At 45.4% G+C, this 27,907-nt stretch overlaps 1 protein-coding gene and 1 pseudogene across 5 annotated transcripts in view; one reads left to right on the forward strand and one right to left on the reverse strand.

Moving 5' to 3' along the window:
- ACSS1 (acyl-CoA synthetase short chain family member 1) overlaps positions 1-22,037 on the forward strand; it is a 66,150-nt gene extending 44,113 nt beyond the window's left edge. For 4 of the 5 annotated variants that reach the window (XM_034662355.1, XM_034662357.1, XM_019809999.2 and 1 more), the window contains 7 exons: positions 6,045-6,137; positions 7,283-7,395; positions 7,781-7,907; positions 8,627-8,754; positions 8,850-8,913; positions 11,444-11,562; positions 21,240-22,037. In XM_034662355.1, the coding sequence (XP_034518246.1) occupies positions 6,045-6,137; positions 7,283-7,395; positions 7,781-7,907; positions 8,627-8,754; positions 8,850-8,913; positions 11,444-11,562; positions 21,240-21,419 (824 nt within the window). In that variant the 3' untranslated portion in view covers positions 21,420-22,037. The remainder of the gene's footprint in view (positions 1-6,044; positions 6,138-7,282; positions 7,396-7,780; positions 7,908-8,626; positions 8,755-8,849; positions 8,914-11,443; positions 11,563-21,239) is intronic. The other variant, XM_034662356.1, reaches the window with a different exon arrangement.
- Positions 15,910-16,406, reverse strand: LOC109491259 (annotated as a pseudogene).
- Positions 22,038-27,907: the final 5,870 nt, after the last annotated feature.

The following is a 27,907-nucleotide window of genomic DNA, read 5'->3' on the forward strand; positions in this document are numbered from 1 at the left end:
CAGGAAGGGTGTGTGTGCCATGGGGAAGAGCCAGTGCAGGCTTCAGGATGGGTTTAATCATGAAAGCTGTGTGGCTGTGTGTATGGTGAGTTCAAACAGTGCCAGGCTGAATAGGAAGCAGATGTCCCTGCCTGGAAGCAGCTTCCTGGAGGCCCCGGCTGATCATGGTCCGGGGCACAACATTCCAGACATTTCTGTGCCTGAGTTCTGCACTTCATCCTTATTATGAAAACCTGGTAAAGTGGCTCAAGCCCTTCTTTTGTGGCTGTGTGGGATTGCGGTGCGGGGGGAGTTGACTGGTTCACGAAGGTGCTCCGCTGTGCTGGGTGCTGATGAGTCCCAAGGATGGTAATAAATGCACCGTGCTTGTGTGCTGTTCTTGCCGTAGGTATTTCCAAGGCAGGGGGTTGGGAGATCCAAGATTATCTCCACTTATGATTTTGATAGATGTTGCCAAGTCACATGAGAGCACTCTGGAAAGGTGATGTGGGGTTAGTTCAGGTGATACGGGTGGGGTGGAAGGTACCCATGCCCTTTCTGTCTCCTTTTTCTGATTCATTTCCTTTCTGCCCCTACACATTTTGTCAGTAGGGAAAACAAGGGCAGGAAAGCCCTCTGTGTTCCTTGGGTGAATACTTGGATCTGCTTGGTGGTTTCTCATGGTAGAAGCATGTGGGGCATGTTCCACCAGGGAAATGGCTTGCTGCCAAATGCATCCATGGGGGAGGGAGCTCAGGACAGCATGTGCGTGTCACTCATCAGGGACGTACGTGTGCAGCACTGTTACGGATCCTAGGCCCTGGTTCACTCTGTTCCCCTTGCCTGCAATGCCCTCCTGCCCCTCCCCACCTCTGAGGATTCCATCCTTCTTTCAAGGCCCTTCTCTGTATACCTTCTCCCGCTGAGTTCCCTGGCTGCTCTGGCTCTCAGGCTCTCTGCTCTCAGACAGATCTATATTCGGTTCTTGGGTATCTGTTCTCATGCTGACTGTCTGGGTGGTGAGCTCCCCACAGTCACAGCCATCTGTGTCCTCAGCACCCTGGTGTGGGTCAGTGAGGGTGGGTGAGGGTTGACTGCTCACTGCAAAGCTCAGTGGCAGGTCCAGGAGCAGAAGGCCCAGATGGTGGGCTGACAGCTCAGTACCCAGATGCTGGCATCTCCAGGGCAGATACTACCTAGCAGTGCTGCTTCCTGCCCAGAACGACCTCTGTCCTTGCCTGGGAGACGTGTTTTCATGTGTCCAGCTCCCCCCACTTAGGGACTGCCTTGTGGTTGGGGTCAATTGGTGTCTGGATGACCAAGTACTTGGAATTTTCCAGGTGGGGTCAGCAGAAAGAGTCTTGGGCTCCTTTCTAGATGGTGGTGAGTCTGAGATGCCTCTCTTGGCATGTTTCAGCTGTAGAGGGTGAAGCCGGTGTGTCCTGAAGGGAGCCACGTGGTTGGAGAAGACCTGCCCTCCAGCCCAGGGGCCGTGAGGCACTCCTGAGCTCTGGGCCAGGCAGTGCCTGGGGACCAAGGGCAAGTGGAGGGCCACAGAAACAGATCCTCCAGGTGCCATCTGCAGACCACCTAAGTGGGACCATGAGTTAGGTCGGGTTAGTGGTGAGGGGAGGTTTGATTTTCCCGATGCCCTCCTGGGATTCAGCTGCTCAGAAAGACTCGTGAGGACCCCGGAGACAAGGTGTGTGCTCCGAGTGCTCTAGAAGGGGGTGCCCAGTAGCTGCATCAGTGTGGGGGAGCACGTCCTAGCTGAAAGCTGCGTCAGCCAGGCATCCCCTCGGCCAGACAGGCTTCTGGGTCCTCACCCCATAAGTGACCAGACCCACTTCCTCTCCTGGACCAGGCATGGAACAGCTCTGCACCAGGGAGCACCCGCGGAGCCTTCTGCGGACTCTGTGTATTCTGCTGGTCTTGTGGGCACATTCTTTTCACGTAACCAGTGCCGACAGCAGAGTCCTACAGGGGTTTCCGTGGGACTTTGTCAACAAGCAGTGCTGGCAGGCAGGTAAACAGCACCGGGCAGCTCCTCACACGGGGGAAACATGGGCCAGTAAGCCACGTGCTCGGCCAGGGCCCGGGTGGTGCTGTCCCCCACTGCCGTTCTGCAGCTCGGGCTGCTTCCAGACGGCTGGATTAGCCCTCACAGCACACCAGGCTGAAGGTGTGCCAACTTCATTTAATCCTACCAGTCAGCAGAATCCAGCTTCCTCAAGACTTTAACCCCAAGATTTGCATTACGATTTTTTTTTAACTTTTAATTTCGCAAGTGACACACAGCTCTCCTCTCGTTGGGGAAAAAAAAAAAAGCAGTTGGAACATGGTCATGCGAGCTCATGTCCTCCGTGAGTGCTGTTCCAGGTGACCCTGCTGCTTGTGCCCCTTCTGAGGCCTTCTGCACAGCTGAGTTCCTGTGAGAGACACAGTGCAGTTCCAAGACGTCTGCTTTCATGTGAACATGATCACACTGTGCTATCATCCTACTGTGTGTTTTAACTCAGCAGCATGCAGTTGTCCATACGGCTCTGCTCTGTGTTTGAGAACTTGATTCTACCCTCGCATGGGGGTTGCTGTGGCTGTGGTCCAGTAGTCTTGCCCCTGTGGTTGGAGATCCTGGCTGTCGGCAGTTTCTCAGTGTATCTCATGGTATCTTCTTACCTCTTCGTGGGTGTGGGTGAGCGCAGGGGCAGTGCACGCAACACCCAGCACCCATGTGACCAGCATGGGAGCCCCTGGCCTGGTCCAGCCTTGGTTAGTTGCGGCATCATGGGTGGTCCTGAGCAAGAGGCAACCAGCATGAGAGTATTTCACGGTTTTAGCTGCAGTATGTCTAAGCCGGAGAATTCTGGCTGAGTGCCAGTCTTGTATGGCTGTTTCATTAGGGTAGTAGCTCAGCCATTGGGGCTGCACCACTGACTGGGTGGCTTATAAACAACACAGATTTATTCTCATGGTTGTGGGGGCTGGGAAGTCCCAAGATCAAGGTGCCTGCATGTCGTCTTCTGGTGAGGGCCCTCTTCTGGGGTTCATAGATGGTGCCTTCTCCCTGTGTCCTCACACGTTGAAGGGGGAAGGGAGCTCTGTGTGGTCTGTGTTATAAGAGCACTAATCCCATTCCTGAGGGTTTCATGACCTCCCAAAGGCCTTACCTCCCAATACTATCATCTTTGGGGGTTAAGATTTCAACATACGAAATCTTGGGGGGACACAAACATTGAGGTCATGGTAGGTAGACACTGTGAAGTTGGGCTGTAAAGTCATAGGGTGCAAGTGCATTTGTGTGTGTGTGTGTGTGTATGTATATACGTATATACGTAGCAGTTGTTAGATATACATACAGTTGGCCTTTGAACAACACAGGTTTGAACTATGTGGGCCCTACTTACACATGGATTTTTTTCGACAAATGCAGTACAGGACTGTAAATTTACTTTCCTTATGATTTTCTTAATATTTTTCTATCTTTAGCTTACTTTATTGTAAGAATACAGTATGCTAATACATACAACGTAGAAAATGTGGGGTAATTGTTTATGTTACCGGTGAGGCTTTTGGTCAACAGCAGGCTATTAGTAGTCAAGTTTTAGGAAGTCAAAGTTATATTCAGATTTCTGACTGCAGGGGACACTGGCACCCTAACCCTTGTGTTGCTCAACCACCAGCTGTGTAGGCATGCCTGAAACCCCCAGCTGTGTACGTGTGCCTGAAACCACCAGCTGTGTACGTGTGCCTGAAACCACCAGCTGTGTAGGCGTGCCTGAAACCACCAGTTGTGTACGTGTGCCTGAAACCCCCAGCTGTGTACGTGTGCCTGAAACCACCAGCTGTGTACGTGCCTGAAACCACCAGCTGTGTACGTGTGCCTGAAACCACCAGCTGTGTACGTGTGCCTGAAACCACCAGCTGTGTAGGCGTACCTGAAACCACCAGCCATGTACATGTACCTAAAAATACCGTCCAGATCAAGCCTGAGAAATTCCCAGACCCCAGGAGTTTCCCTTACAGCCCCTCCCAGTCAGTCACGCCCAGCCACACCCACTGTTTGACTGCTCTCAGCATGAATTGATGCACTTTTTGAACTTCACACACGTGTGGTCACACGGCGTGTGCCGCTCCTGCACCTGCAGGGCCGTGACTGTCTGGCCAGCCCTGCCGAGTGCGGTGGCAATTCGCTTGTTCCTGTGCTGTCTATGACATGGAGGTACCACAGTGTATTTCTCCATTCCACGTTTGATGGCAGTTTTGGTTTTTAACTGCTGTGATCATCCTCGTGTGTGAGCACACACGCATTCTTTTCTGTAGGTTATACTCCAGGAGTGACGAGCTTTAGTAGATTCCACCACAGTTTCCTAAGTAGTCGTATCAGGTGTGTGCACTACTAAATATTAAGAGACATATCCAGTTGCTTCCCAGTTGTATATCAGATTACTCTCCTGTAGTGTATTGTTTCTCCCACATTCTTTTTTTTTTTTTGAGGTGAAGTGGAAGTTTATTAAGTGAAGGTGAGAACGGGAAGGAAAGAAAAAAGCTCTCTAGAGGGAGAGGGGTCCTGAATGGGTTGCCACTGGGTCTTTTATGATCGGTCTTTTATAGAAGACTGACCAGGGAACTGAAATCTTTACGTCATCGCTGATAGCACCGTGATTTCTTCTCCTTTGAATATCTCATCTCTGATGTTTAAGACAAATGAGGTGGTCTGGTTCTGTTCCCTTATCTCTGGCTTCCTTACGCCTCAGCATTTCTGGTATTTTTGGTGAGACTGATCCCGTAGCCCCCTCCTCCTCTCTCCCTACCTGACCCTGCCTGTCCCTTACTCATTTTTAGTGTTTATAGCACTCCTAAAAGAAACCCCGAACCCATTAGCAGTCACTCCCCATCTCCTCCAACTTCCCTCTACCCCTACCCCAGCTCTAAGGCAGCCACGAATCTACTTTTTGTCTGTCTAGATTGGCTTATTCTGGGCAGTTGATATACATGGAATTACACAAATGGGTGTCATTAATGAATCGTTGAACACTGCATCAAAAACTAATGATGTATTATATGTTGGCTAATTGAACATAATAAAAAAAATAGAAAGCTACTAAACAAAATTGGAAAATAATAAAATAAAATAATTTTTTTAAAAGAAATGAGGAGTGCCTGGGAGACTTAGTTGGTTTATCCTATTTAAGGTTTTCTCTCCCATATTCTTGACAACTTTTTCATTTTTGTTTGTTTTTTTTCAGTCTATTTTAGTTATTTATTTTTATTTATTATTTATTTATTTAAGAGTTAAAACTTTTTATTTATTTATTATTATTTTTTTAATAATTTTTTATTATGTTATGTTAGTCACCGGACAGTACATCATTAGTTTTTGATGTAATGTTCCATGATTCATTATTTGCATATAACACCCAGTGCTCCATGCAATACGTGCCCTCCTTACTACCCATCATCAGCCTATTCCATTCCCCCACCCTCCTCCCCTCTGAAGCCCTCAGTTTGTTTCCCAGAGTCCATAGTCTCTCATGGTTCATTCCCACTTCTGTTTACCCCCCCTTCAGTCTTCCCTTCCTTCTCCTACCCATCTCCCTGCTATTCCTTATGTTCCACAAATGAGTGAAACCATATGATAATTGTCTTTCTCTGCTTGACTTATTTCACTTAGCATTATATCCTCCAGTCCCGTCCACGTTGCTGCAAATATTGGGTAATCGTTCTTTCTGATGGCTGAGTAATAGTCCATTGTATATATGGACCACATCTTCTTTATCCATTCGTCTGTTGAAGGGAATCTCAGCTCCTTCCACAGTTTGGCTATTGTGGACAATGCTGCTATGAACATTGGGGTGCATATGACAACTTTTTCATTTTTGACCTGATGGTGAAAATATCTTGTAATTTGTATTCTTTGGCAGCCATAAATGTGATGAATCTGTTTTTTCAAGTTTCTCCTTATGTCCTTTAGGAAAATTAGAGCTGTTTTCCCTGTAGAAACCTATCCCAAAATGGTTTCGGGTTAATGAGGTCTTTTATATTGTTTTTCCTTTCGCGTGTTTCAGTGGGAGAACCGATCAACTTGGAGGCTTGGGAGTGGCTCCACAAGGTGGTGGGGGACAGCAGATGCACGCTGGTGGACACATGGTGGCAGACAGGTGAGAATCCCTGAGGAGAAGGGGTCTGGGCACGCCTTTGGAACCTGGCAGAAGGGTGGCTCATGGTGTATGAGAACATATGGCTGACACTGAGTCTTGGAGGGTCAAGTGTGAGTGAGGCTCTGTGATTGCCATCCAACACCACTAATGGCTCAGTCCCTTGGCACACATGGTAGTTGAAAAACCAGGTGTCTGGAGTGAGAGGCAGAGCCTGGCTGCCGGCTTGCAGCTGGAAGACTCAGGATGCATCATGACTTCTCTTATTTGTGAAGTGGGGGTGCTCCCCTACAGGCCCCAGTGAGGAGGGAGAGAGGTGATATAACTGCTGTATATTGTCCAAGGCCTGACAAGTGGAAGGTGCTCAGCTAAATGTTCATTTTCCCTGCTGCATACTCAACACAAGTATAACTGGTGCAGATGGGCCCGAGTGCAAGGGATCAGAGTCTAAATTTAGATTTTAGTGGGAAAGGCATTTTTTTTTCTGTGCTATTTTGTTTTGCTTTGCCCTATCTCCTCTGGGATATCTGACTTATTAGGATGTTTGGGGCAAGAGACCACCACTGATGTAATGAATGTAGCCAACTAGGATCTCATTCTTCAAGAAGCCAGAAAGTGAGGCATTGCAAATAGCTCTGTCCTGCATTTGGGAAGTTCTCAGGATGGAGACTCCCCACAGCTGAGTCTCCTGTGGCATTTCCATGCAGGCTGAGAGAGGAGAGTGCCAAAGAAAGATTTGAGAACAGAGTTGTGAGCACTGCTTTTCATTGTTTGGTGTGGGGGAGTGGGTAGAGGGGGTCCTGGCCCAGAAGCAATTCATTTCCTCTGTTTTCTTGTGCTCTGTCCTCTCCTGCAGAGCCAAGGATGAGGGGAGGCAGCACCTGTCCCTGTGGAGTGCCCAGCTCCTGGGACTGACCCCTCCGTCTTGGGCCTGTGTCTTGTGTCTACAGATGAGAGGACCAGAACCCAAGTCTGGTCTTGCCTTAGAAAGATCTCTTTGTGTCACTGGGGGCCAAACAGGGACACACCCATCTCCCACCCTGGGAGAACACTTGTGTGTCTATCACGGACCCTTTGATGGCATGTCTAGATAAACATCTCAGTAGCCCCTGGGCCCAGCCTGCATTTCTTCCCTATTCTCCCTGCAGAAACGGGGGGCATCTGCATCGCGCCACGGCCCTCAGAGGAAGGGGCAGAGATCCTCCCTGCCATGGCAATGAGGCCCTTTTTTGGCATTGTCCCGGTGCTCATGGATGAGAAGGTAAGGGCCTTGCAGAGGCATCCCCTTCCTGCACGCATGCCCTGCTGTCTGCCTTCCTGGCCTCCTCTGCCCAGTGTTTCTTGTCACACGGGCCCAGCTCTGGTAGGTGGCAGAAGGGTGAGCATTCACCGCAGCGTCTCCTCAAGGACTCACAGTTGAAATCCCTGCATGGAGTGAGCCCAGGGTCCTCCTGGAAACCCTTTCAGGCTGGTTCCTTGCAGAGGAGAAGGGGAATTCCTTTTGGGGCATGCTTGTCATTTTTCACATTTCTGTTTTCACGTATTTCTCTGGCACTTCCCTCTGTCATTTCTCAGAAGAACATTAGTTCTTTGCTTCTCTAGCAGAATCTGTGCGTTCTCTCATACGTGTGTCTCTGGGTCCATAGGGAAAGGTCGTGGAGGGCGGTAACGTCTCTGGGGCTCTGTGCCTGTCCCAGGCCTGGCCGGGCATGGCCAGGACCATCTACGGAGACCACCAGAGATTCGTGGAGGCCTACTTCAAGCCTTACCCAGGTGAGCTGGCTAAAGTGGATTGTGTCACATGTTTTTGCACACACTGGGAATCATAGGCTCAGAAAATGTTTTTAAGGTAATGATAACTGACTGTAGTGTGGTGACACTTGGGAGTCCTGCCGCCTCCCCCTCACCTCCCTGACCATCCTGGTCTCTGGAATGGGAAGAGTCCCTGGGGCTTAAGTGGGGCTGTATGCAGAGCCAGAAGTACCCGGCCCTTGGTGTGCATGTCTTAAGCTACTAGGAAGGAAGAGCGAAGAAGCCACTCTGGAAACTGGCATGAGGGCTGGCTGCGAGTTTTCTTCTGGCTTATTTTTTATTTTTTTCCTGGTTCGCTTTATGTCATTGGGTTGGAAGATTATATACACAGTGTGCGTATGGGAAACTGTCCTCTTCATTCTCAAGCTTGTGAATGAGCCTCACTTTTGGGGATGCTTGGGTGCATTCTTTGCAGTTGTGACGTGGTCAGAATTCTGCTAATTTGGAGCCACTGCCCTTTCTCTAGCACACAGCCAGATGGCACCATCTAGAGAAGTGTCTCGGCGAGGGGTTGGCAGGAGGGCGGGTAGGCAGGAAGTCAGCAGAGCTGGGGCTTTGGAGAGTTCTTTTGTAGAGTGAGGTCAGGGTGCGTGTCTTGCTGTGTCCCTCCTGGAAGGAAGGGAGCCCCACTGGGTCCTGGTTCAGAGGTATTGGTGCTGAACTCCCCCGCTGTGGTGCAGGCCACTACTTTACTGGCGATGGGGCATACCGGACAGAGGGTGGCTACTACCAGATCACAGGCCGGATGGACGACGTCATCAACATCAGCGGCCACAGGCTGGGGACGGCAGAGATCGAGGATGCGATGGTGAGCACAGTTGGGTACCTCTGCGAGGCCTCAGATTTACTTGTGCTGCTGACTCAGGGGGTTCATTTGCATGTTTTGTCTTGTGTTCTGCGCAGGCTAACCACCCGGCAGTGCCAGAGACTGCGGTCATTGGCTATCCCCATGACATCAAAGGAGAAGGTGGGTGCGCACAAAAGGGGCTCCTCACGCCTGGTCTCACGCACATTGTGGCACTTCGTAAAAGGAACGGACTCCAGGAGCGGGGGTGGGGGTTTTGTATGGGTCAAGCCGTTGCTGTCTTCTGTCCCACGTGGAGATTTTGGGTGAGGAGACTTGATAGCATGTATGTTAGACAAGGGTCAGATTTCTGAAATGGACTAGCTCTGCCATCCTTTAAGGACACACATCCACAAGCTGCCAGGACCTGTTTGGCCCCTGCTGAGCTTGGGAGTTTCCTCCTCTGTCCACATGCGCATGGCAGCTCAGTTATGGAGGGTGCCCACGAAGTGCTGTCTTCTGCTCACAGCGTCTCCTTGCATGTGCTTGGTCACAGAGCCCCGTGCAGCTGCCACAGGGCCTGACAGGCCCTGGAGCAGGTTGCAGCTCTGGGATTCTTTTTGGAGGAATTTGACCTGTGGTTCCCACTGCAAATGCTGAATGATAATCAGAATAGTCTTTATTTGAAGATGCACATTGTTCCAAAGTCCACCAGTTTCTAAGTGGGGGGGTCTGGACAGGGGCAGGGTCACCTGAGTATTGTAGTGCCCAGTGCACAGTGGCCACACTCACGTGGCCTGGTATGACCTGGACACTTGCTGACTCTATGCTGCACTGCTGGGCAGACCATCCTCACTGCCTGGGAAGGGCACTTGCCCTCTTGCTGTCGGGATCCTCCGTCTCAGTGTGCCCCAGTGTCATCTGCCTTCCTGCCACATTTGTGTGCCACTGTTCCATTATTTACTCAAACACCTTATCTAAATCGACCCATTGTAAAATTTAACAATTATTTAAACACTTTTTAAAAAGATTTTATTTATTTATTTGTCAGAGAGACAGAGAGAGAGAGAAAGAGCGAGTGCACAAGCAGGGGGAGCAGCAGGCAGAAGGAGAAGCATGCTCCCCACTGAGCAAGGAGCCCGATGTGGGACTCAATCCTAGGACCCTGGGATCATGACCTGGGCAGAAGGCAGAAGCTTAACCGACTGAGCCACCCAGGTGTCCTATTTAAACACTTTTGAAAAAGCATTTTCAGTTGCCGTGAGAAGCATGTGTCCATGGGGCTGCTGCCCCTTCCTTAGCAGGAGACTGGAAAATGCATGCGAGCAGTCAGGGATAGGAAGGGCACGGAGATGGGAACAGGTCCTCTCATGTGAGACTCAGAGGCCTTGGGTCAGCTTGCATCCCCGTTAGTAGAAGCTGCTGGGATCAGCAGTTATTTCAGTGCCTGTCAGGCAGCTGGGGAGAATGCGTGTATCGTGGGTACGGTGGTATACGTTTTTCTGATTTCTAATAAATTCGAGCATCTATGCATTGGGAATACATGGCAACAGCAAAAGCTGTTGGGTACTTGTTTATTCCCACTCCCTGTGTTTGCTCGTGGTCTGACTGAGGGGAGCCCCTGGTCTGGTCATGTCTGATTAGGACCCAGACTTGGCAAGGAACAAAACCCCTTGCTTTATACAGCTTACATGCTTAGAGGGTCAGGGAGTCAAGGGGAGAGACAGACAATAAGCAATAAACACAGACAATGAGGAAACTACATAGGTTAGGCGACATGTGCCATGGGGAGAATTAATTAAGATAGGGTGGGATTGGTGCAGGTATACACACATAGAACATATATAGGAACTTCGTGTATGCGAGGGGGCACTGCAAATCCGTGAGGGAAGACAGACTGTCCACTGGGATGGATAGACAGTGCTGGTGGGATGGCTCATGTGGAGAAGCAATAGAATTGGATCTCTGTGTCCCACATATGCAAGATTATCCCAGGTGGATTGAAAAGGAATGTGGAGACCTATGGGAACCACTGTTAATCCTTTCTGGAACATGGTAGGATATTGACAAACAAAACTTAGCGTTTATGCTAGAATATGGGTTGGCCAGCACTGCCCGCCAGAGCTTTCAGCCAAGATGGCGCTTGTTCTTCATCTGTGCTCTCCCGGACAGTAGCCACAAGCTACAGGTGGCTCACGACACCCAGGAACTACATGTTAACCTTAATTTCGTTTACATTTAAATAGCTACTGTTGCTAGTGCCCACCGTGTTGGACACATACCCACAAAATTAGTGCCACATGCTATGTTCCCATGCACCACATCACAGAAGTGGATAGTACGTCGCCTGTGAGCCTACATTATGGGCTACTTCTTAGGTACAGGGATAGCAGGAGAAGTTAAGTCATGCCTCCAAGGTGACATCCCCATCCAGTCAACACCACAGCCGAAGGGAGCTCTCATCTACATGTCGGCTTCACTGGGATATTTATAGGAGCTGTTAGAATCGCTTCCACTTTGAGAAAAAAAGAATCACTTTCCACTTTGGATGAAATGGAAATGCATCTTTAGGGCCGCAGCAAAAGGAAGCAGCTGCCACAGGTCACCAATGTATGATTTAAAGATCCTTAAGATATATGATGACTGTGTACAATGCTCTGCCTTGGGATATGGTTCATGGCTGAGCACACCCCAAACCTTTGATTCCTTCCAGCTGCATTTGCCTTCATTGTGTTGAAGGACAACACAGGTGACACAGATGTGGTGGTGAAGGAGCTCAGATCAGCAGTGGCCACCAAGATTGCCAAGTACGCTGTGCCTGACGAGATACTGGTGAGTGGCACCTGCCCCTCAGGTGTGTGGCGCTGCTTGTTGTAAGCCACCTCCGCTACTTCTCCCAGTTAACAAGCAACAGTGATCCCGTCCACAGCAGCAAAATGGGTATTAGCTGTTTGGTTTCCTGGGATGTAGGGGGGAAGGTGAGTTGCTGCATCCTCAGAGAGAGGGGGAGGCCAGAAGACCCCACAGCAGATGTTTACACAGCTCACCTGTTCAGAGGATCATGCTGGGTAGGATTAGGTCCTCTTTGACTTTGGCATGTGGAGGCCAGTTATGGGAGCAGGGCTGAGTGGTGAAGAAAGTTAGAGATTTTGCTTATTTATTTTTTAAAAATTTTTATTTAAATTCCAGTTAGTTTTTTTGACTGTTTCCTTGGCTGTGAAGAAGCTTTTTATCCTGATAAAGTCCCACAAGTTCATTTTTTCTTTTGTTTCTCTTGCCTTTGGAAATGTGTCATGAAAAAGGTTGCTGTGGCCGATGTTGTAGAGGTTGCTGCCTACGTTCTCCTCTAGAATTTTGATGGATTCCTGTCTCACATTGAGGTCTTTCATCCATTTGGAGTTTATTTTTGTGTATGATGTGAGAGAGTGGTCAAGTTTCATTCTTCTGCATGTAGCTGTCCAATTTTCCCAGCACCATTTATTGAAGAGACTGTCTTTTTTCCACTGGATGTTTTTTCCTGCTTTGTCAAAGATTCGTTGCCCAAAGAGCCAAGGGTCCATTTCTGGCTTCTCTATTCTGTTCCATTGGTCCATGTGTCTGTTTTTGTGCCAGTACCATGCTGTCTTTGTGATCACAGCTTTGTAGTATAACTTGAAATCTGGCAACATGATGCCCCCAGCTTTGTTTTTCCTTTTCAACAATTCTTTGGTGATTCGAGGCCTTTTCTGGTTTCACACAAATTTAAGGGCTGTTTGTTCCAGCTCTTTGAAAAATGACATTGGTATTTTGATCGGGATAGCATTGAAAGTGTAGATTGCTCTGGGTAGCATGGACATGTTAACTATGTTGACAAGGCAAGAAACAACAAATGTTGGAGAGGTGTGGAGAAAGGGGATCCCTCTTACACTGTTGGTGGGAATGCAAATTGGTACAGCCACTTTGGAAATCAGTGTGGAGTTCCCTTAAAAAGTTAAAAATTGAGCTACCCTACGATCCAGCCATTGCACTAGTGGGTATTTACCCCAAAGATACAGACGTAGTGAAGAGAAGGGCCATATGCACCCCAATGTTCATAGCAGCATTGAGGGAAATAAGTCAAGCAGAGAAAGACAATTATCATATGGTTTCACTCATTTCTGGAACATAAGAGTGGTCCATATATACAATGGAATATTACTCAGCCATCAGAAAGAACAATTACCCAACATTTGCAGCAACATGGACAGGATTGGAGGAGATTATGCTAAGGGAAATAAGTCAAGCAGAGAAAGACAATTATCATATGGTTTCACTCATTTCTGGAACATAAGAAGTAGGAAGATCAGTAGGAGAAGGAAGGGAAGACTGAAGGGGGGTAAACAGAAGGGGGTGAGAGACTATGGACTCTGGGAAACAAACTGAGGGCATCAGAGGGGAGGGGAGTGAGGGATTGGGATAGGCTGGTGATGGGTATTAAGGAGGGCACATATTGCATGGTGCACTGGGTGTTATATGCAAATAATGAATCTTTGAACATTACATCAAAAACTAGGGATGTACTGTATGGTGACTAAGATAATAAAAAATTATTTAAAAAAACCCAAAAAAGAAAAAACGAAAAAAAAGTCCAGTTAGTTAACATACAGTGTAATATTAGTTTCAGATGTACAATGTAGTGATTCAGCACTTCCATACATCACCTGATCATACTCATCATAACCAGTGCACTCCTTAATCTCCATCACCTACTTAACCCATCCCTTGCCTACCTCCCCTCTTGTAACCATTAGTGTGTTCTCTATAATTAAGAGTCTGTTTCTTGGTTTGCATCTCTCTCTTTTTCCCCTTTTGCTCATATATTTTTTTCTGAAATTTGACGTATGAGTGAAATCATATGGTGTTTGTCTTTATGGCTGGGTATATATTATACACATACACACACCACATCTTCTTTTTCCATTCTTCAGTCAATGGACACTTGGGCTTCTTCCATAATTTAGCTATTGTAGATAATGCTGCTATAAACATTAGGGTACATGTACCCCTTTGAATTAGTGTTTTTGGATTCTTTGGGTAATTACCTAGTAGTGTGACTGCTGGATTGTAGGGTAGTTCTATTTTTATCTTTTGAGGAACCTTCACACAGTTTTCCAGAGTGCATTCCCACCAGCAGTGTAAGAGGGTTCCCCTTTCTCCACATCCTTGCCAACATCTCTTGTTTTCTGTGTTGTTGAGTTTAGCCATTCTGACAGGTGTGAGGTGATACCTCATTGGAGTGTTGATCTGTATTTCCCTGATGATGTGTGATGTTGAGCATCTTTTCATGTATCTGTTGGCCATCTGTATGTCTTCTTTGGAAAAATGTCTATTCATGTCTTCTGCCTATTTTTTAATTGGATTTTTTGGGGGTGTTGAGTTTGATAAGCTCTTTATAGATTTTGGATACTAACCCTTTATCAGATATGTCATTTGCAAAACATCTCCCATTCGGTAGGTTGCCTTTTACTTTTGTTGATTGTTTCCTCCACTGTGCAGAAGCTTTTTTTTTTTTTAAAGATTTTATTTATTTATTCGACAGAGACAGAGACAGCCAGCGAGAGAGGGAACACAAGCAGTGGGGAGTGGGAGAGGAAGAAGCAGGCTCATAGCAGAGGAGCCTGATGTGGGGCTCGATCCCACAATGCTGGGACCACGCCCTGAGCCGAAGGCAGACGCTTTAACCGCTGTGCCACCCAGGCGCCCCTGTGCAGAAGCTTTTTATTTTGATGAAGTCCTAATAGTTTGTTTTTGCTTTTGTTTCCCTTGCCTCTGGAGACCTACCTAGAAGGAAGTTCTATGGCTGATATCAAAGAGGCTACTCTCTGTGTTCTCCTCTTGGATTTTTATGGTTTCAGGTCTCACATTTAGGTCTTTAATCCATTTTAAATAAATTTTTGTGTCTAGTGTAAGAAAGTGATTCAGTTTCATTCTTTTGCATGTTGCTGTCCAGTTTTCCCAATACCATTTGTTGCAGAGATGGTCTTTTTTCCATTGGATATTCTTTCCTGCTTTGTCGAAGATTAATTGACCATATAATTGTGGGTCATTTTTGGTTTTTCAGTTCTGTTCCATTCATCTATGTGTTTATTTTTTGCTAGTACCATACTGTTTTGATCACTACAGCTTTGTAATGTAACTTGAAGCCCGGAATTGTGATGCTCCAGCTTTGCTTTTCTTCTTCAAGGTTTCTTTGGATATTTGGGGGTCTTTTGTGGTTCCATACAAATTTTAGAATTGTTTGTTCTAGTTCTTGTGAAAAATGCTGTTTGTATTTTGATAGGAAATGCATTAAATGTGTTGTTGTTTGGGTAGTATAGACATTTTAACAATATTTGTTCTTCCAATCCATGAGCATGAATGTCTTTCTATTTCTTTGTGTCATCTTCAGTTTCTTTCATCAGTGTTTTATAGTTTCACAGTACAGAACTTTTACATCTTTGGTTAGGTTAATTCCTAGGTATCTTACTATTTTTGGTGCAATTGTAAATGGGATTGATTCCTTAATTTGTCTTTCTGCTGCTTCATTATTGGTGTATAGAAATGCAACAGATTTCTGTATATTGATTTTATAATCCTGTGACTTTAAGACAATAAATCCCAAAATTGCAAAGAAAGCAAAACTTATATATATATCCTGTGACTTTACTGAATTTGTATATCAGTTCTAGCAGTTCTTTGTTGGAGCCTTATGAGTTTTCTACATAGAGTATCATGTCATTTGCAAATAGTGAAAATTTTACTTCTTCCTTGCTGATCCAGATGCCTGTTTCTTTTTGTTTGATTGCTATGGCTAGGACTTCTGGTACTGTGTTAAATAACACTGGTGAGAATGGACATCCCTGTCTTGTTCTTGGCTGTAGAGGAAAAGCTCTCAGTTTTTCCCCATTGAGGATATTAACTGTGAGTTTTTTGTATATGGCCTTTATAATGTTGAGGAATGTTCCCTCTAGACCTACTTTGTTGAGCGTTTTTATCATGAATGTACTGTACTTTGTAAGATGCTTTCTCTGCACCTATTGAAATCATATGGTTTTTATCCTTTCTTTTATTAATATGGTGTATCACATTGATTTGCAAATATTCTATCACCCTTGCAACCCAGGAATAAATCCCACTTGATCGTGGTGAATGATTTTTTAAATGTATTGTTTGCTAGTATTTTATTGAGAATTTTTGCATCTATGTTCATCAGGCATATTGGCCTTTAGTTCTCTTTTTTAGTGGAGTCTTTCTTTCTTTTTGGATTTAATGAAGTTTTATTTTAAAAAATGTACAGTCGGTGGGATCTGTTCATGCATCTTTACCAGTAGCAGGGGCATCTCCACCCTTGGTGTTTTTGGTATAAATTACCTGAGCTCTGTGCTTTGAACCCAGTTTTTAATGAGTCCTTTACTAAGGAGCTCCTCAAGGACTGCCCTGGCCAGGGAACCTCGAATCTTCAGTCTCCCAGAGACAACAGCTGGAGTCATAAGCTTATAGTTTAGAACTTCCTTACAGAGTTTGTCACTTTTTCAAACAAGACCAGGTTATTGAGCTTGTCCCAAACTTTGCCTTTGGACCACTTCTTTCTGGCCTTACTCCTGGATTTGTTCAGTGGGTCTTTATCTTTTTTTGGCTGACTTTTCAGCATCTTTCTTCTTCTTGTCCTTAGGCGGCATGGTGAAGCTCAGAGAACAGTGGCCACCCCTGCAGCCTGGCTAAGATGTCAGACAATAAGTTTAGTGGTGTCTATATCTGGCTTTGGTATCAGGGTAATGCTGGCCTCATAGAATTCATTTGGAAATTTTCTTTCCCTTTCTATTTTATGGAATGATTTGAGAAGAATAGGTATGAACTCTTCTTTAAATGTTTGGTAGAATTTGCCTGTGAAGCCATTTGGGCCTGAACTTTTGTTTGCTGAGAAATTTTTGCTTATGGACTCAATTCTTTGCTGGTTATCAGTCTAAGTTTTCTATTTTTTCCTGTTTCAATTTTGGTAATTTATATGTTTCTAGGAATTTGTCCATTTCTTCTAGGTTGTCCAATTCTTTGGCATATAGTTTTTCATGGTATTATCTTATAATATTGTTTGTCTTTCTGTGGTGTTGGTTATTTCTCCTCTCTCATTTGTGATTTTATTTATTTGGGTCCTTTCTCTCTCTGTCTCTCTCTCTTTTGGTTGGCTTGTGGTTTATCAATTTTATTTTTTCAAAGAGCCAGCTCCTGGTTTCATTGACCTGTCCTAGCATTTTTTTTATTATGATGTTCAGTTAGCCAGCATATAGTACATCATTAGTTTTTGATGTAGTGTTCACTGATCCATTAGTTGGATCTAACACCCAGTGTTCATCAGAACATGTGCCCTCCTTAATATCCATCACCCTGTTATCCCATCCCCCTACAACTCCCCTTCTGTAACCCTCAGTTGGTGTCCCAGTATTTTTTTACTTTCTAGATCATTTATTTCTGCTCTGATCTTTATTATTTCCTTCCTTTTTCTGGATTTAGGCTTCATTTGTTGTTCTTTTTCTAGCTTCTTTGGGTTTAAGTTTAGATTGATTGAGATTTTTTTTTTAAGGTAAGCCTGTATTGCTAGATACTTCCCTCTTAGGACCACCTTTGCTGTATCCCAAAGGTTTTGTACTGTTGTGTTTTCATTTTCATTTGTTTCCATGTTTTTTAAAAATTTTTTTCTTTGATTTCCTGGTTGACCCGTTGTTTTGTAGCATGCTGTTTCATCTCCATGTATTAGTGATCTTTCCACAGTTTTTCTTGTGGTTGATCTCTGGTTTTCATAGTGTTATGGTCAAAAAATGTGCGTGGTATGATTTCAGTCTTTTGTACTTGTTGAGGCCTGTTTTGTGACCTAATATATGATCTATTCTGGAGAATGTTTCATGTGCATTTGAAAAGAATGTGTATTCTGCTGTTTTAGGATGGAATGTTCTGAATATATCTGTTAAGTCCCTCTGGTCCAGTGTGTCATTCAAAGCCATTGTTTGCTTATTGATTTTCTGTTTAGATGATCTATTAGTGTAAGTGGGATGTTAAAGTCACCTACTGTTATTGTATTATTAATTAGGCCCTTTATGTTTGTTATTTTTTTAATGTATAGTTGGATGCTCCCATGTTGTGGGCATAAATACTTACAATTTTTATATCTTCCTGTTGGATTATCCCCTTTATGATTATACAGTATCCTTCTTTGTCTCTTATTACAGTCTTTGTTTTAAAATCGATTTTGTCCAAAATAAGTATTGCTACTCCATCTTTCTTTTGACATCCATTTGCATGATAGATGTTTCTCCACCCCCTCACTTTCAATCTGCAGGTGTCTTTAGGTCTAAAATGAATCTCTTGTTGGCAGCATATAGATGGGTTTGTTTTTTTATCCATTGTGACACTATATGCCTTTTGATTAGAGTGTTTAGTATGTTTAAATTCAGAGTAATTATATTTGGTTTTTAAAATATTTTATTTATTTATTTGAGAGAGAGAGAGAAAGAGAATGCACGAGTGGGGAGAGGGGCAGAGGCAGAGGGAGAGGGAGAAGCAGACTCCCCACTGAGCAGGGAACCCAAAGCAGGGCTTGATCCCAGGACCCTGAGTTCATTACCTGAGCCCAAGGCAGACACTTAGCTGACTGAGCCACCCAGGTGCCCCAATTATTGGGGGTAATTATTGATAGATATGTATTTATTGCCATTTTATTACTTGTTTTGTCATTGTGTCTGGAGATTTTCTCTGATTCTTTTTTGTCTTTGTCATGTTTGGTTTCTCCTTTGCACTCAAAGAGTCCCTTTTATTTTATTTTTTATTTTTAAAAAAAAAATTTTAAAGATTTTATTTATTTATCTGACAGAAAGAGACAGCCAGTGAGAGAGGGAACACAAGCAGGGGGAGTGGGAGAGGAAGAAGCAGGCTCCCAGCAGAGTAGGGAGCCCAATTCAAGGCTCAATCCCAGGACCCTGGGATCATGACCTGAGCTGAAGGCAGACGCTTAACGACTGAGCCACCCGGTGCCCCAGAGTCCCTTTTAAAGTTCAAAATAGAACTATCCTAGGACCCAGCAATTGCACTACTACATATTTATCCAAAAGATACAAACATAGTGATTTGAAGGGGCACGTGCACCCCAATGTTTATAGCGGCAGTGTCCACAATAGCCAAATTATGGTTAGAACCCATCAATAGATGAATGGATAAAGAAGAAGTGGTATAGCTACACAATGGAATATTACTCAGCCATCAAAAAGAATGAAATCTTGCCATTTGTAATGATGTAGATGGATCTAGAAGGTATTATGCTAAGCAAAATAAGCCATACCATATGATTTCACTCCTATGTACCATTTAAGAAACAAAACAGATGAACTTAGGGGAAGGGAAGGAAAACATATAAGGTGAAGATAGAGAGGGAGGCAAACTGTAAGAGACACAACTCTAGGAAACAAACTGAGGATTGCTGGAAAGGTGATAGGCATATAGGAGGGCATGTGATGTAATGAGCACTGAGAGTTACATGCAACTGATAAATCACTAGATTCTACCCTGGTGTAACTAATAATATTAACTAAATTGAATTTAAATAAAGAATTAAAAAGAGAGTCCCATTTAATATTTCTTGCAGGGCTGGTTTAGTGGTCACAAATTCCTTTAGTTTTGTTTGTCTGGGAAACTATCTCTTATTCTGTTCTGAATGATAGCATTGCTGGAGAGACTATTCTTGGCTGCAGATAGTTCCCATTCAGCAGTTTGAAAAAAATATATATGTGTGTGTCTGTCATCTATCTATCTATCATCTATCTATCTATCTATCAATCAATCATCTATCTATCATCTGTCTATCTCATGCTGCTCCCTTTTGGCTTGCCAAGTTTTTGTGGAGAAATTTCCAGCTAGCCTTATGGGTCTTCCCTTGTAAGTTAAGGACTTTTTTCTTAATGCTTTTAACATTTTTCCTCTATCACTGTATTTCGCAAGTTTATAACATGTTAGTGTTGGCCTGCTTTTGTTGATTTTGTTGGGAGTTCTCTGTGCCTCCTGGATCCGGATGTCTGTTTCCTTTCCCCAGATTAGGAAAGTTTTCAGCTATTATTTCTTCAAACAAATTTTCTGCCCCCTTTCGTGTCTCTTCTTCATCTGGGACTCCTGTAATACAAATGTTTTTACATTTGTTGGAGTCACTGAGTTCCCAAAGTCTATTCTCATGTTTCCTAATTGTTTCTCTTTTGTTCAGTTTCATTATTTTCCATTATTTTGTCTTCTAGGTCACTAATTTGTTCCTTTGCTTCTTCCTTTGCTGTTAATTATATCAGGCCTGTTTCCAATTTCATCTATTGTATTCTTCATCTCTGATTGATTCTTTTTTAACCCTTTTATCTCTGTAGTAAGGTTCTTGTTGAAGTCGTCTTCTTTCAAGTCCAGGGAGTATCCTTATGATTTCATGTCACTTTAAATTCTCCATCATGCACTTATATCTGTTTCACTTGGATCTCTGGCTGTGGCTTTATCTTGTTCTTTCATTTGGGATAAATTCCTCCATCCTCTCATTTTGTCTAAGTCTCTACCTTCTTCTAAAACTTAGAGAGTTTAAATAGAGAAACATGTGGAAAGTACCAGCTTTCCGCAGCCCCTATGTGGTTTCTGAACACATCTCCTGGTGTCAGTGTGGAAGACACTGCCAGACCCCTATCCAAGGGAGACTGTGTTGGAGTCAGGTCTGGGGAAAAATGCGGCCACCTTTCCAGCCCCATTAGGTTTCCACTCCTTTCTTGGTTAACATTTACCCCACAGCCTTCCTTGGTTCAGAGGAAGTCCTCTGAGGTAGGAGCGTCCCCAGGCTCACCTGGTGTTATACAAAGTCAAGCTGTTGGCCTGGACTAGAGTTTCAGGGAGACCTGAACTCCCCTAGGTGAACTCAACCCTTTCAAAAGATGGGTAACTGTTAAATAAACCCCAAACACAGCTCTTAGCATATTGCTGTTGACATTAAGGGGACCGTGGTTGTTTGAAAATGTTAAATGCTAAATTTTCAAACACTAAACAAGACAATGTTTTTCTCTAAAGTAGCTCTTACCTCTTATGTCAGCAAAAAGCAACCTTGGGCCAGGTCAGTGGGTGGAGACGAGTTGCCATAGCATATGCTTTGTTCTGTTGCTACCAGGGAACCCTCAGTAATGTAGCAAATGGGAGACAGATGTATCAGCAGTGAGGCAGACCAGGGTACGAATAGACCCTGCTCGAAGAAGGGCTTCAGCAAAACCCTTGACATGTGGTTGATCCTGACCATTGGGTTGATTTCAGTTTAAGTCCAGATTGTGGGTAGATAAAACTAGAGACCACAGGCCCCCATGTTCTCTAGGATAGGCCTGACACCCCAGTCATTCATTCCTGAGTCCCCAGTGAGGGTGTCATCCCCTGGGAAGAGCTCTTCTTATCCCAACACAATTGGATGCTGCTGGGAATCTGGACACCACCCATACTTGAATGCTGCACCCCTTCCTTGACAGGTAGTGAAGCGTCTTCCAAAAACTCGGTCTGGAAAAGTCATGCGGAGGCTCCTGAGGAAGATAATCACAGGCAGAACTCAGGATCTGGGGGACACCACCACCCTGGAGGACCCCAATGTCATCACAGAAATCCTGAGTGCCTACCAGAAGCACAAAGACAAGCAAGCTGCCTCTCAGTGATGCGCTCTGGTCAAGACCCAGTGCCTACATCCCTAACCGTCCTTCCAGAATGTAGCTCTCAGATTTGCTCATTTCCTGCTCTCTCAGAAGCCGTCCTCTTCCATAGTATAACCCATACTGCCCCAGCGTGAAGTCTGTGCTAAGCCCTGCCTTCTTCCTGCTGAGAACCCATGAAGAGGTACTGTCAGACATGCTAGCAGTTGTTTCCCCTTGTCCTGAATTTGGTTTCCTGGAAAGAAAAGTCATTGTCATCTCCATTCTGTGTCACCTCCTGACAGCACAGGAGAGCGAAAAGCCTAGTAACGTATGCCTGCTCAGGTGACTGAGAATTAGAAGCAATCATGTTTTTTCCCCAGATGTTTCTAGATACAAAAGGCAGAAATTTTATTTTTATACTTTTATATTTTGGAATAATGTGCAAATACACACAGGTAGTATGTGGGTTTACATGTACACACTCTTTGAAACATTTAGAGTTATGAAAATCTTTTGTGCCTCTGCTCATGGGGAAATGTGGGGAGGGTCAGAGGGTGCATTTTTAATGTTTGGCATATTGCGGAATCTGTATTGAAAATGTTTGTACCTCTGTCTAAATATAGCTATCTTGAGAACTTTCAAGCTTGTAGCATCCTTTTTTGGTATATATTTCTATTTCCCTTGGTTTATGTATAATGAACCTAACTCTTAGAAGTGATTGTATGAATGTGCTCTGATTTTAGTTCTAGAACCACTCATGTATTCTGTTTCTCCAAGCTGTGATGTGGAAGGATTTCCTTCTCCACCTTGGATGCCTCTTGGTTGGAGGTCAACATGCTCCAAATATGTGGGGATGTTCAGGGAGGGAAGCCCATGAAAACTCAGGTGACTCCTCATTAGGGCACTAATTTGGCTAGACATGGGTCCTTGAAAACTGCCTGTCCTTCATTCTGTGGTTGGTGTGGGAAGAACCACAGAGGTACAAGGATGAAACTTGGAACTCTGAATCAAATCCCTCTCTCTCTTTTTAGGTTTGCCTTAAGTCATCTGAACATTAGCAAGATGACACAAATCATTAGGTTTCAGAGTGTTTATTTATTAGCTAAGCATACAGGGGCTGATGGCATGGAGTACAGGTGAAGGCAGCCTGCTCAGCTGGGTCCTTGGGAAAGGTTTTCCTTATCTATACCCCATGTAATATGGTGCCTTGCAGCTGTCTAGGTGTTCAAGGGGTATCTGGGGTACTGAACACCTACTGTGGGTCATAACTGTGCTTGCTTCTCTTTGATTAGGTGAGTATGCCTGTGACACCAACGGGGTGGCCACTAGCTGTAGCCCTCAGATACACTGAGTGATGGTCTGTTCTCTGTCACTAAGCAATAAGCAGCACTTAGCAACAGAGACCTGCGGCATGTGTGGTGGACCTGGTGGTCTGTGGCTTTGGCACTGTTTATGAAATGGCTTGGATATAAACTTGGACAGTGGCCAGGGCAGTTCAAATAAAGCTTTATTTTGTTCATTCTCTTCTCTCTATGGTGATGTTTTTGATCAAATAATGCTATTGCTGTTGCTGAATATAGTCCTAAGGACAAAACTGGAAGGGGCCTATCCATTCAAAAGAGAACACTTAAAATCCAACGGGGAGGAAATCCATTACAGGGAGGAAATATAGAGTAAGAGCTCACCTATTTCAGACTGTTATTTGGTAAGCCTACCTGTGTCTAGATTGCTGTGCTATCCAAGACACTAGTTCTACGTAGCTCTTTAGGTGTAAGTGAAAGATACATACATATAGAGAGAGAGTAGAATGGAGTGAAATATTCTGTTCCAGTGGCTGTAGCCACAGTTCACATGCTCCGTAGTCACGTGGCCAGTAGCTACCAGATTGGACAGCACGGACAACAACGTTCCCACTATCACACAGCGTTCTGGTGGTGGGCGCTGGTCTGAACACCGACGACAACGAGGAAGCCGAAACGGTCTCAGGGTCACAGACGGCATCCGTGAGCAGCACAGGCTTGCCTGAGAGAGACATTCCCTGGCCCAGAGTTACCTTTTCCCTGGATGTGGGTAGATGAGGTTTCTGTGTCCTTCGCTGAAAGGAGAAGCTGCTTTTAGAGAATACGCTGAATGGGTGCCAGGGGGTGTGGGATGTGAGAGGCCCCGGGCTGGTCGGCTCCTGCAAAGGCTGGACCGACTGCTGCCGCCAAAGCAGGATGTGGGAATGGCTGTTCCCAGGGATGGCGGCGTGTGCTTGTGCTCTGGGGGGAGGGGGCAGGGAGGCTGGGGGATTTGCAGGGGCCTGAGCCAGGCGCTGAACGCATGGAAAGACAACTCACTGTGGAGAGACACATTTTTGCACCTCAGGATGCGGTGGGAAGTCACAGTAGGGTTACTCTTTTAGGGGAATAGCCTGTGGCCACAAGACAGGATGCAGACAGGAGCTACAGTAGGCTTTTGGCTGCCCTGGGGCAGGGCCTGTCTGAGAACAGAACAGCACAGAGAAAATGGAACCTGGAGGGAGGGGTGCAGAGGCTAGTCAAACTGTATCAGGCCTGCCCTGACCCCAGACGTTACTTTTTGCTTTGGATTTTCTGTCATAAATGAGATGTCCTGACAAAGACTGAGTCAGGGCCACAGAGAAACAGAAGAGCAGGCAGCTACAGTGAAAGAGGAGATGTCTGATGGTGTGGAAACAGACAGGGTCAGACTGGGATCCCGAGACAGCTAATCTCGGTGCTAAGGGTGTCTCCAGGCCAGCATGAAATTGGTAATGACCATAAATCCCAGAGGCAAATTCTACTCAGATTCAGAAAGGAAGCAGTATCGGGAGGGGGGGGCGCGCCTGGGTGGCTCAGTCGTTAAGCGTCTGCCTTCGGCTCAGGGCGTGATCCCAGATCCCTGGGATCGAGCCCCACATCAGGCTCCTCCGCTATGAGCCTGCTTCTTCTTCTCCCACTCCCCCTGCTTGTGTTCCCTCTCTCGCTGGCTGTCTCTCTCTCTGTCAAATAAATAAATAAAATCTTTTACAAAAAAAAGCAGTATGCAATATCTTTGAAGAATAATTCTCATTTAGAGGAGCTAAAACGAAAGTTGTGCTCAAAGGGAAGATTCAGCTTTTCAACATAACTAATTCCCAAAGGGAAAATGTCCCTATTAAATCTAAAAATAGAGAAAAAGAAATCATGGCTAACATTCATGACACGAGTGCACAGCGTTTATCTAAAGAGAAGTCATGAGCTGATTCAGGCGAATGCTCATCCCTGGTTTACCCACCGCAGTGAGTTCATGGTGAGGAAAAGGGACTGTGAATTCTCAGTTTCCCCAGCCTGACTGGAGAGAGGGGATTTGGCTGTGGAATTAACATGAGCTCTTGGCTGTTGCAGGGCTGACTTGCACCCACTGCACCAACCACCCTCGGGATACCCAACATCGGGAACAGCAGCAGCAGTGGTTGCACTGCTGGGCACTGTGTGCAGGGAGGCCCTGAGAAGGTTCTGGATTCCATCCCCCAATCTCCTCCTTCTGTGGCCCTCTGAGGCAGACACCCTTATCCCAGCTTCACAGGAGAGGTGGGGAGAGACAGAGCCAGGGTGTGGATGGAGCCTGTCTGGCTCCACCCTTGATCGCCAAGCTCAAACCAAAGGTGTGGCCCCTTCCTTCGAGAGCTTTGAAGAATATCAATGGCATTTTATTTTTATTATTTTATTATTATTTTTTAAGGTGCTTTACTATTGACCTCTGGGGTCAATGAACTATTATCTCAGATAGGGGTAAGAAGCCGAAATCCAGGCCAAGAGGAAGCTTTCCTGGAGACAGTGCTTTTGGAGGGGGTGGTGATGCCAACTTGAGTTTCAGTGACCTCTTATTGGAGTTATGTAAGTTTTCCCTTCATCAGTTTGGGAATTTTGCTGCATAACAGGATTAAACCAAATAAATACATAATTTCTGGGCCTGTGAATACCAACTGTCTTTGTTTCTTGCAGTATTATTTTTTGTTGACTTGTTTTTATTCATCCTGCATGGGCTCTGCAGGGCTTCTTGGATTTGTAGCTTGATATCCACCTTAATCAGTTTTGGAAATACCTAAATCATTATCTCCTCAAATATAGTTTTTGTGTATTTGGTCGCCTTTTTTGAGGAACCCGACCTTCCCATATGTTGGAACTTCTCACCTTCTATTTTCTAGATCTCTTATTGCTTTCATCTCCAGTGTCCTGAAAGCAGAGCCTGAGATGAGGGCCTGCATGCAGGTGATTTGCTTAGGAATGGGACTATAGGGACAGGTGTGAGGAATGGGAGTGTGAAACAGGGAAGGAGGGAAACCAACGCAAGCAGGTGCGGCGTTCTGTCAGCCAGCACTGTGAACCCCTGCTCAGTCTCCCATGACTCAGTAGGGATCTTAACCAGTGTGTCTCTGACCCAACTCAGAACTAGCTTTCTGAAATGTTGCATGGCCTCTCAACTTTGTCTTCTGGAATCTGCAGACGCACTCAGGAAAAAGTGGCTCCCTGCACTGGGCTCACCTCCCTGAGCCTCTGTCTCCAAAAAAGCCCTCCTGCTTCTGCCCTGGTTTATAAGTATTGGAGTATCATTTTTGTTCTCACTTACCTTGCTCTTTGGAGGGAAAAGAGGGGTAAGAAATAAAGACGCCTCTGTTTCTACACTCTTCTGCTCAGTTGCCCAGATTTCTCTTCTCCCTATCTTGAGGATATGGGGAGACAGGGGGATGCCCCCAAATTTGTTCCCAGTCAGCCATGCCAGAGGCAAGCTTTGACCCTCCAAGCACACCCCCAGGGAGTTCCATCAGTGGCCTTCGCTAAATGTGAAGCTGACGTTCCTGCCTGCACCAGTCTTTATTCCAAATAACAGAGAAGCAGCTGGTTAGTCCCCTTGGCGCCTGCACCAAAAGGTAGCAACTATGGCCAAGAAGGCCACAAACCAGAGGGCAACAATTGGAGTCTAAATAAACCTAGAAAGAGCAAAGGGGAAGAGAGCTGGGGCTGGCTGGCCTAGGACATCATCAACAAACTGGTAAGTACCAAGGAGTTTAGAAAGCCCATTGGAATAGATGGCCTGCCAACTTCTTTTGCAGACAGGATGGGATTTTCTTTGTAAGAGCCACCAACTGGGTAACTGTGTCTAGTGTCCTTGCTCCTGGAGACCAAACTTCTGCTGAGCAGCCTTCTGGATGCACAGCCTCATTTGGGGCTGATTCTTTCCCAAAGAAGGATGTCACCTCAGCCAACCACACATCTCTTTATTCCTGAATCAGGGAAACACTTAAGTCTTACAGGTATGCATATGTTTGCTTAAAAAGGCAGAGCAGAAATCATCCAAAGGGAAATAACGTTGCTTTCAAAAAAATGGCTTCGGGGTGTAATGAAATGTGATTAACAAGTGATGTGTGCCAACCAGGAAATGTCAGTGCTAAGATTCCCAAGGAAACAACGGAGCAGATGAGCTCACTTCTCAACAGAGGTAATGATAATGAATGTCCAGGTCTAAGCAGATGCTGACTGGTGAATGTCTTTCCCACTGGGCACCTTTTCCTACCAAGTCAGGGTTGACCTTAAAAATCCTCCTTATTAGGGTAATTAAGGCAGTTTTCTCCAGTCAGCTTATTTATAATCCTTACCTCTCCCCTTGCCTGCCTCTCATTGGGGCAGACATCATTCAGTGTGCCAGCCCTGCCCTCATGACTATGCCACCTAGTCTCCTCTCTCATTCCCCCTCCCGCCTCGCCCTGAATGCTCAGTGGAACATGGGACCCTGTCCTCTAACACAGCAATCAGACTTGGGCACTTCACCAAAGTTGGGAACATCAGAGTCTCAGTCCAGGAATCTAGACTGAGGACAAAGAGACTGTAGTTAGCTGGGGGATACCTGAAATGGGAGGTCATAGAGAGCTGGGCTTGAGGCAATAATTTCCTGCCACAGGCATGTCCAAGCAGAGAATGCTGGCAAATCAGGACGCATTTATTTATTTTTTTAAAAAGATTTTATTTATTTATTTGACAGAGATAGACAGCCAGCGAGAGAGGGAACACAAGCAGGGGGAGTGGGAGAGGGAAGAAGCAGGCTCATAGCGGAGGAGCCTGATGTCGGGCTCGATCCCATAATGCCAGGATCACGCCCTGAGCCAAAGGCAGATGCTTAACGACTGTGCTATCCAGGCACCCCCAGGATGCATTTAGATGCAAGCACAAACTGCTCTGCTGACCAGGCCTTGGATGCACAAGGGGTGGTTTTCCTCATGTAACCCAGAAGCCCAGGGGTATGTGCTTGCTGGCAGGAGTCAGCAGCCTAGGTTTTCTGTTCTTGGCGTGTTGTTTTTATTTTATTTTTATTTATTTTTTTGTTTTGTTTTCATTTTTAAAAATTTTTTTATTATATTATGCTAGTCACCATACAGTACATCCCCAGTTTCCGACGTAAAGTTCGATGATTCATTAGTTGCGTATGACACCCAGTGCACCATGCAATACGTGCCCTCCTTACTACCCATCACC

This window comes from Ailuropoda melanoleuca, chromosome 6, assembly GCF_002007445.2.
Source record: "Ailuropoda melanoleuca isolate Jingjing chromosome 6, ASM200744v2, whole genome shotgun sequence".
Classification (NCBI taxonomy): Eukaryota; Metazoa; Chordata; class Mammalia; order Carnivora; family Ursidae; genus Ailuropoda; species Ailuropoda melanoleuca.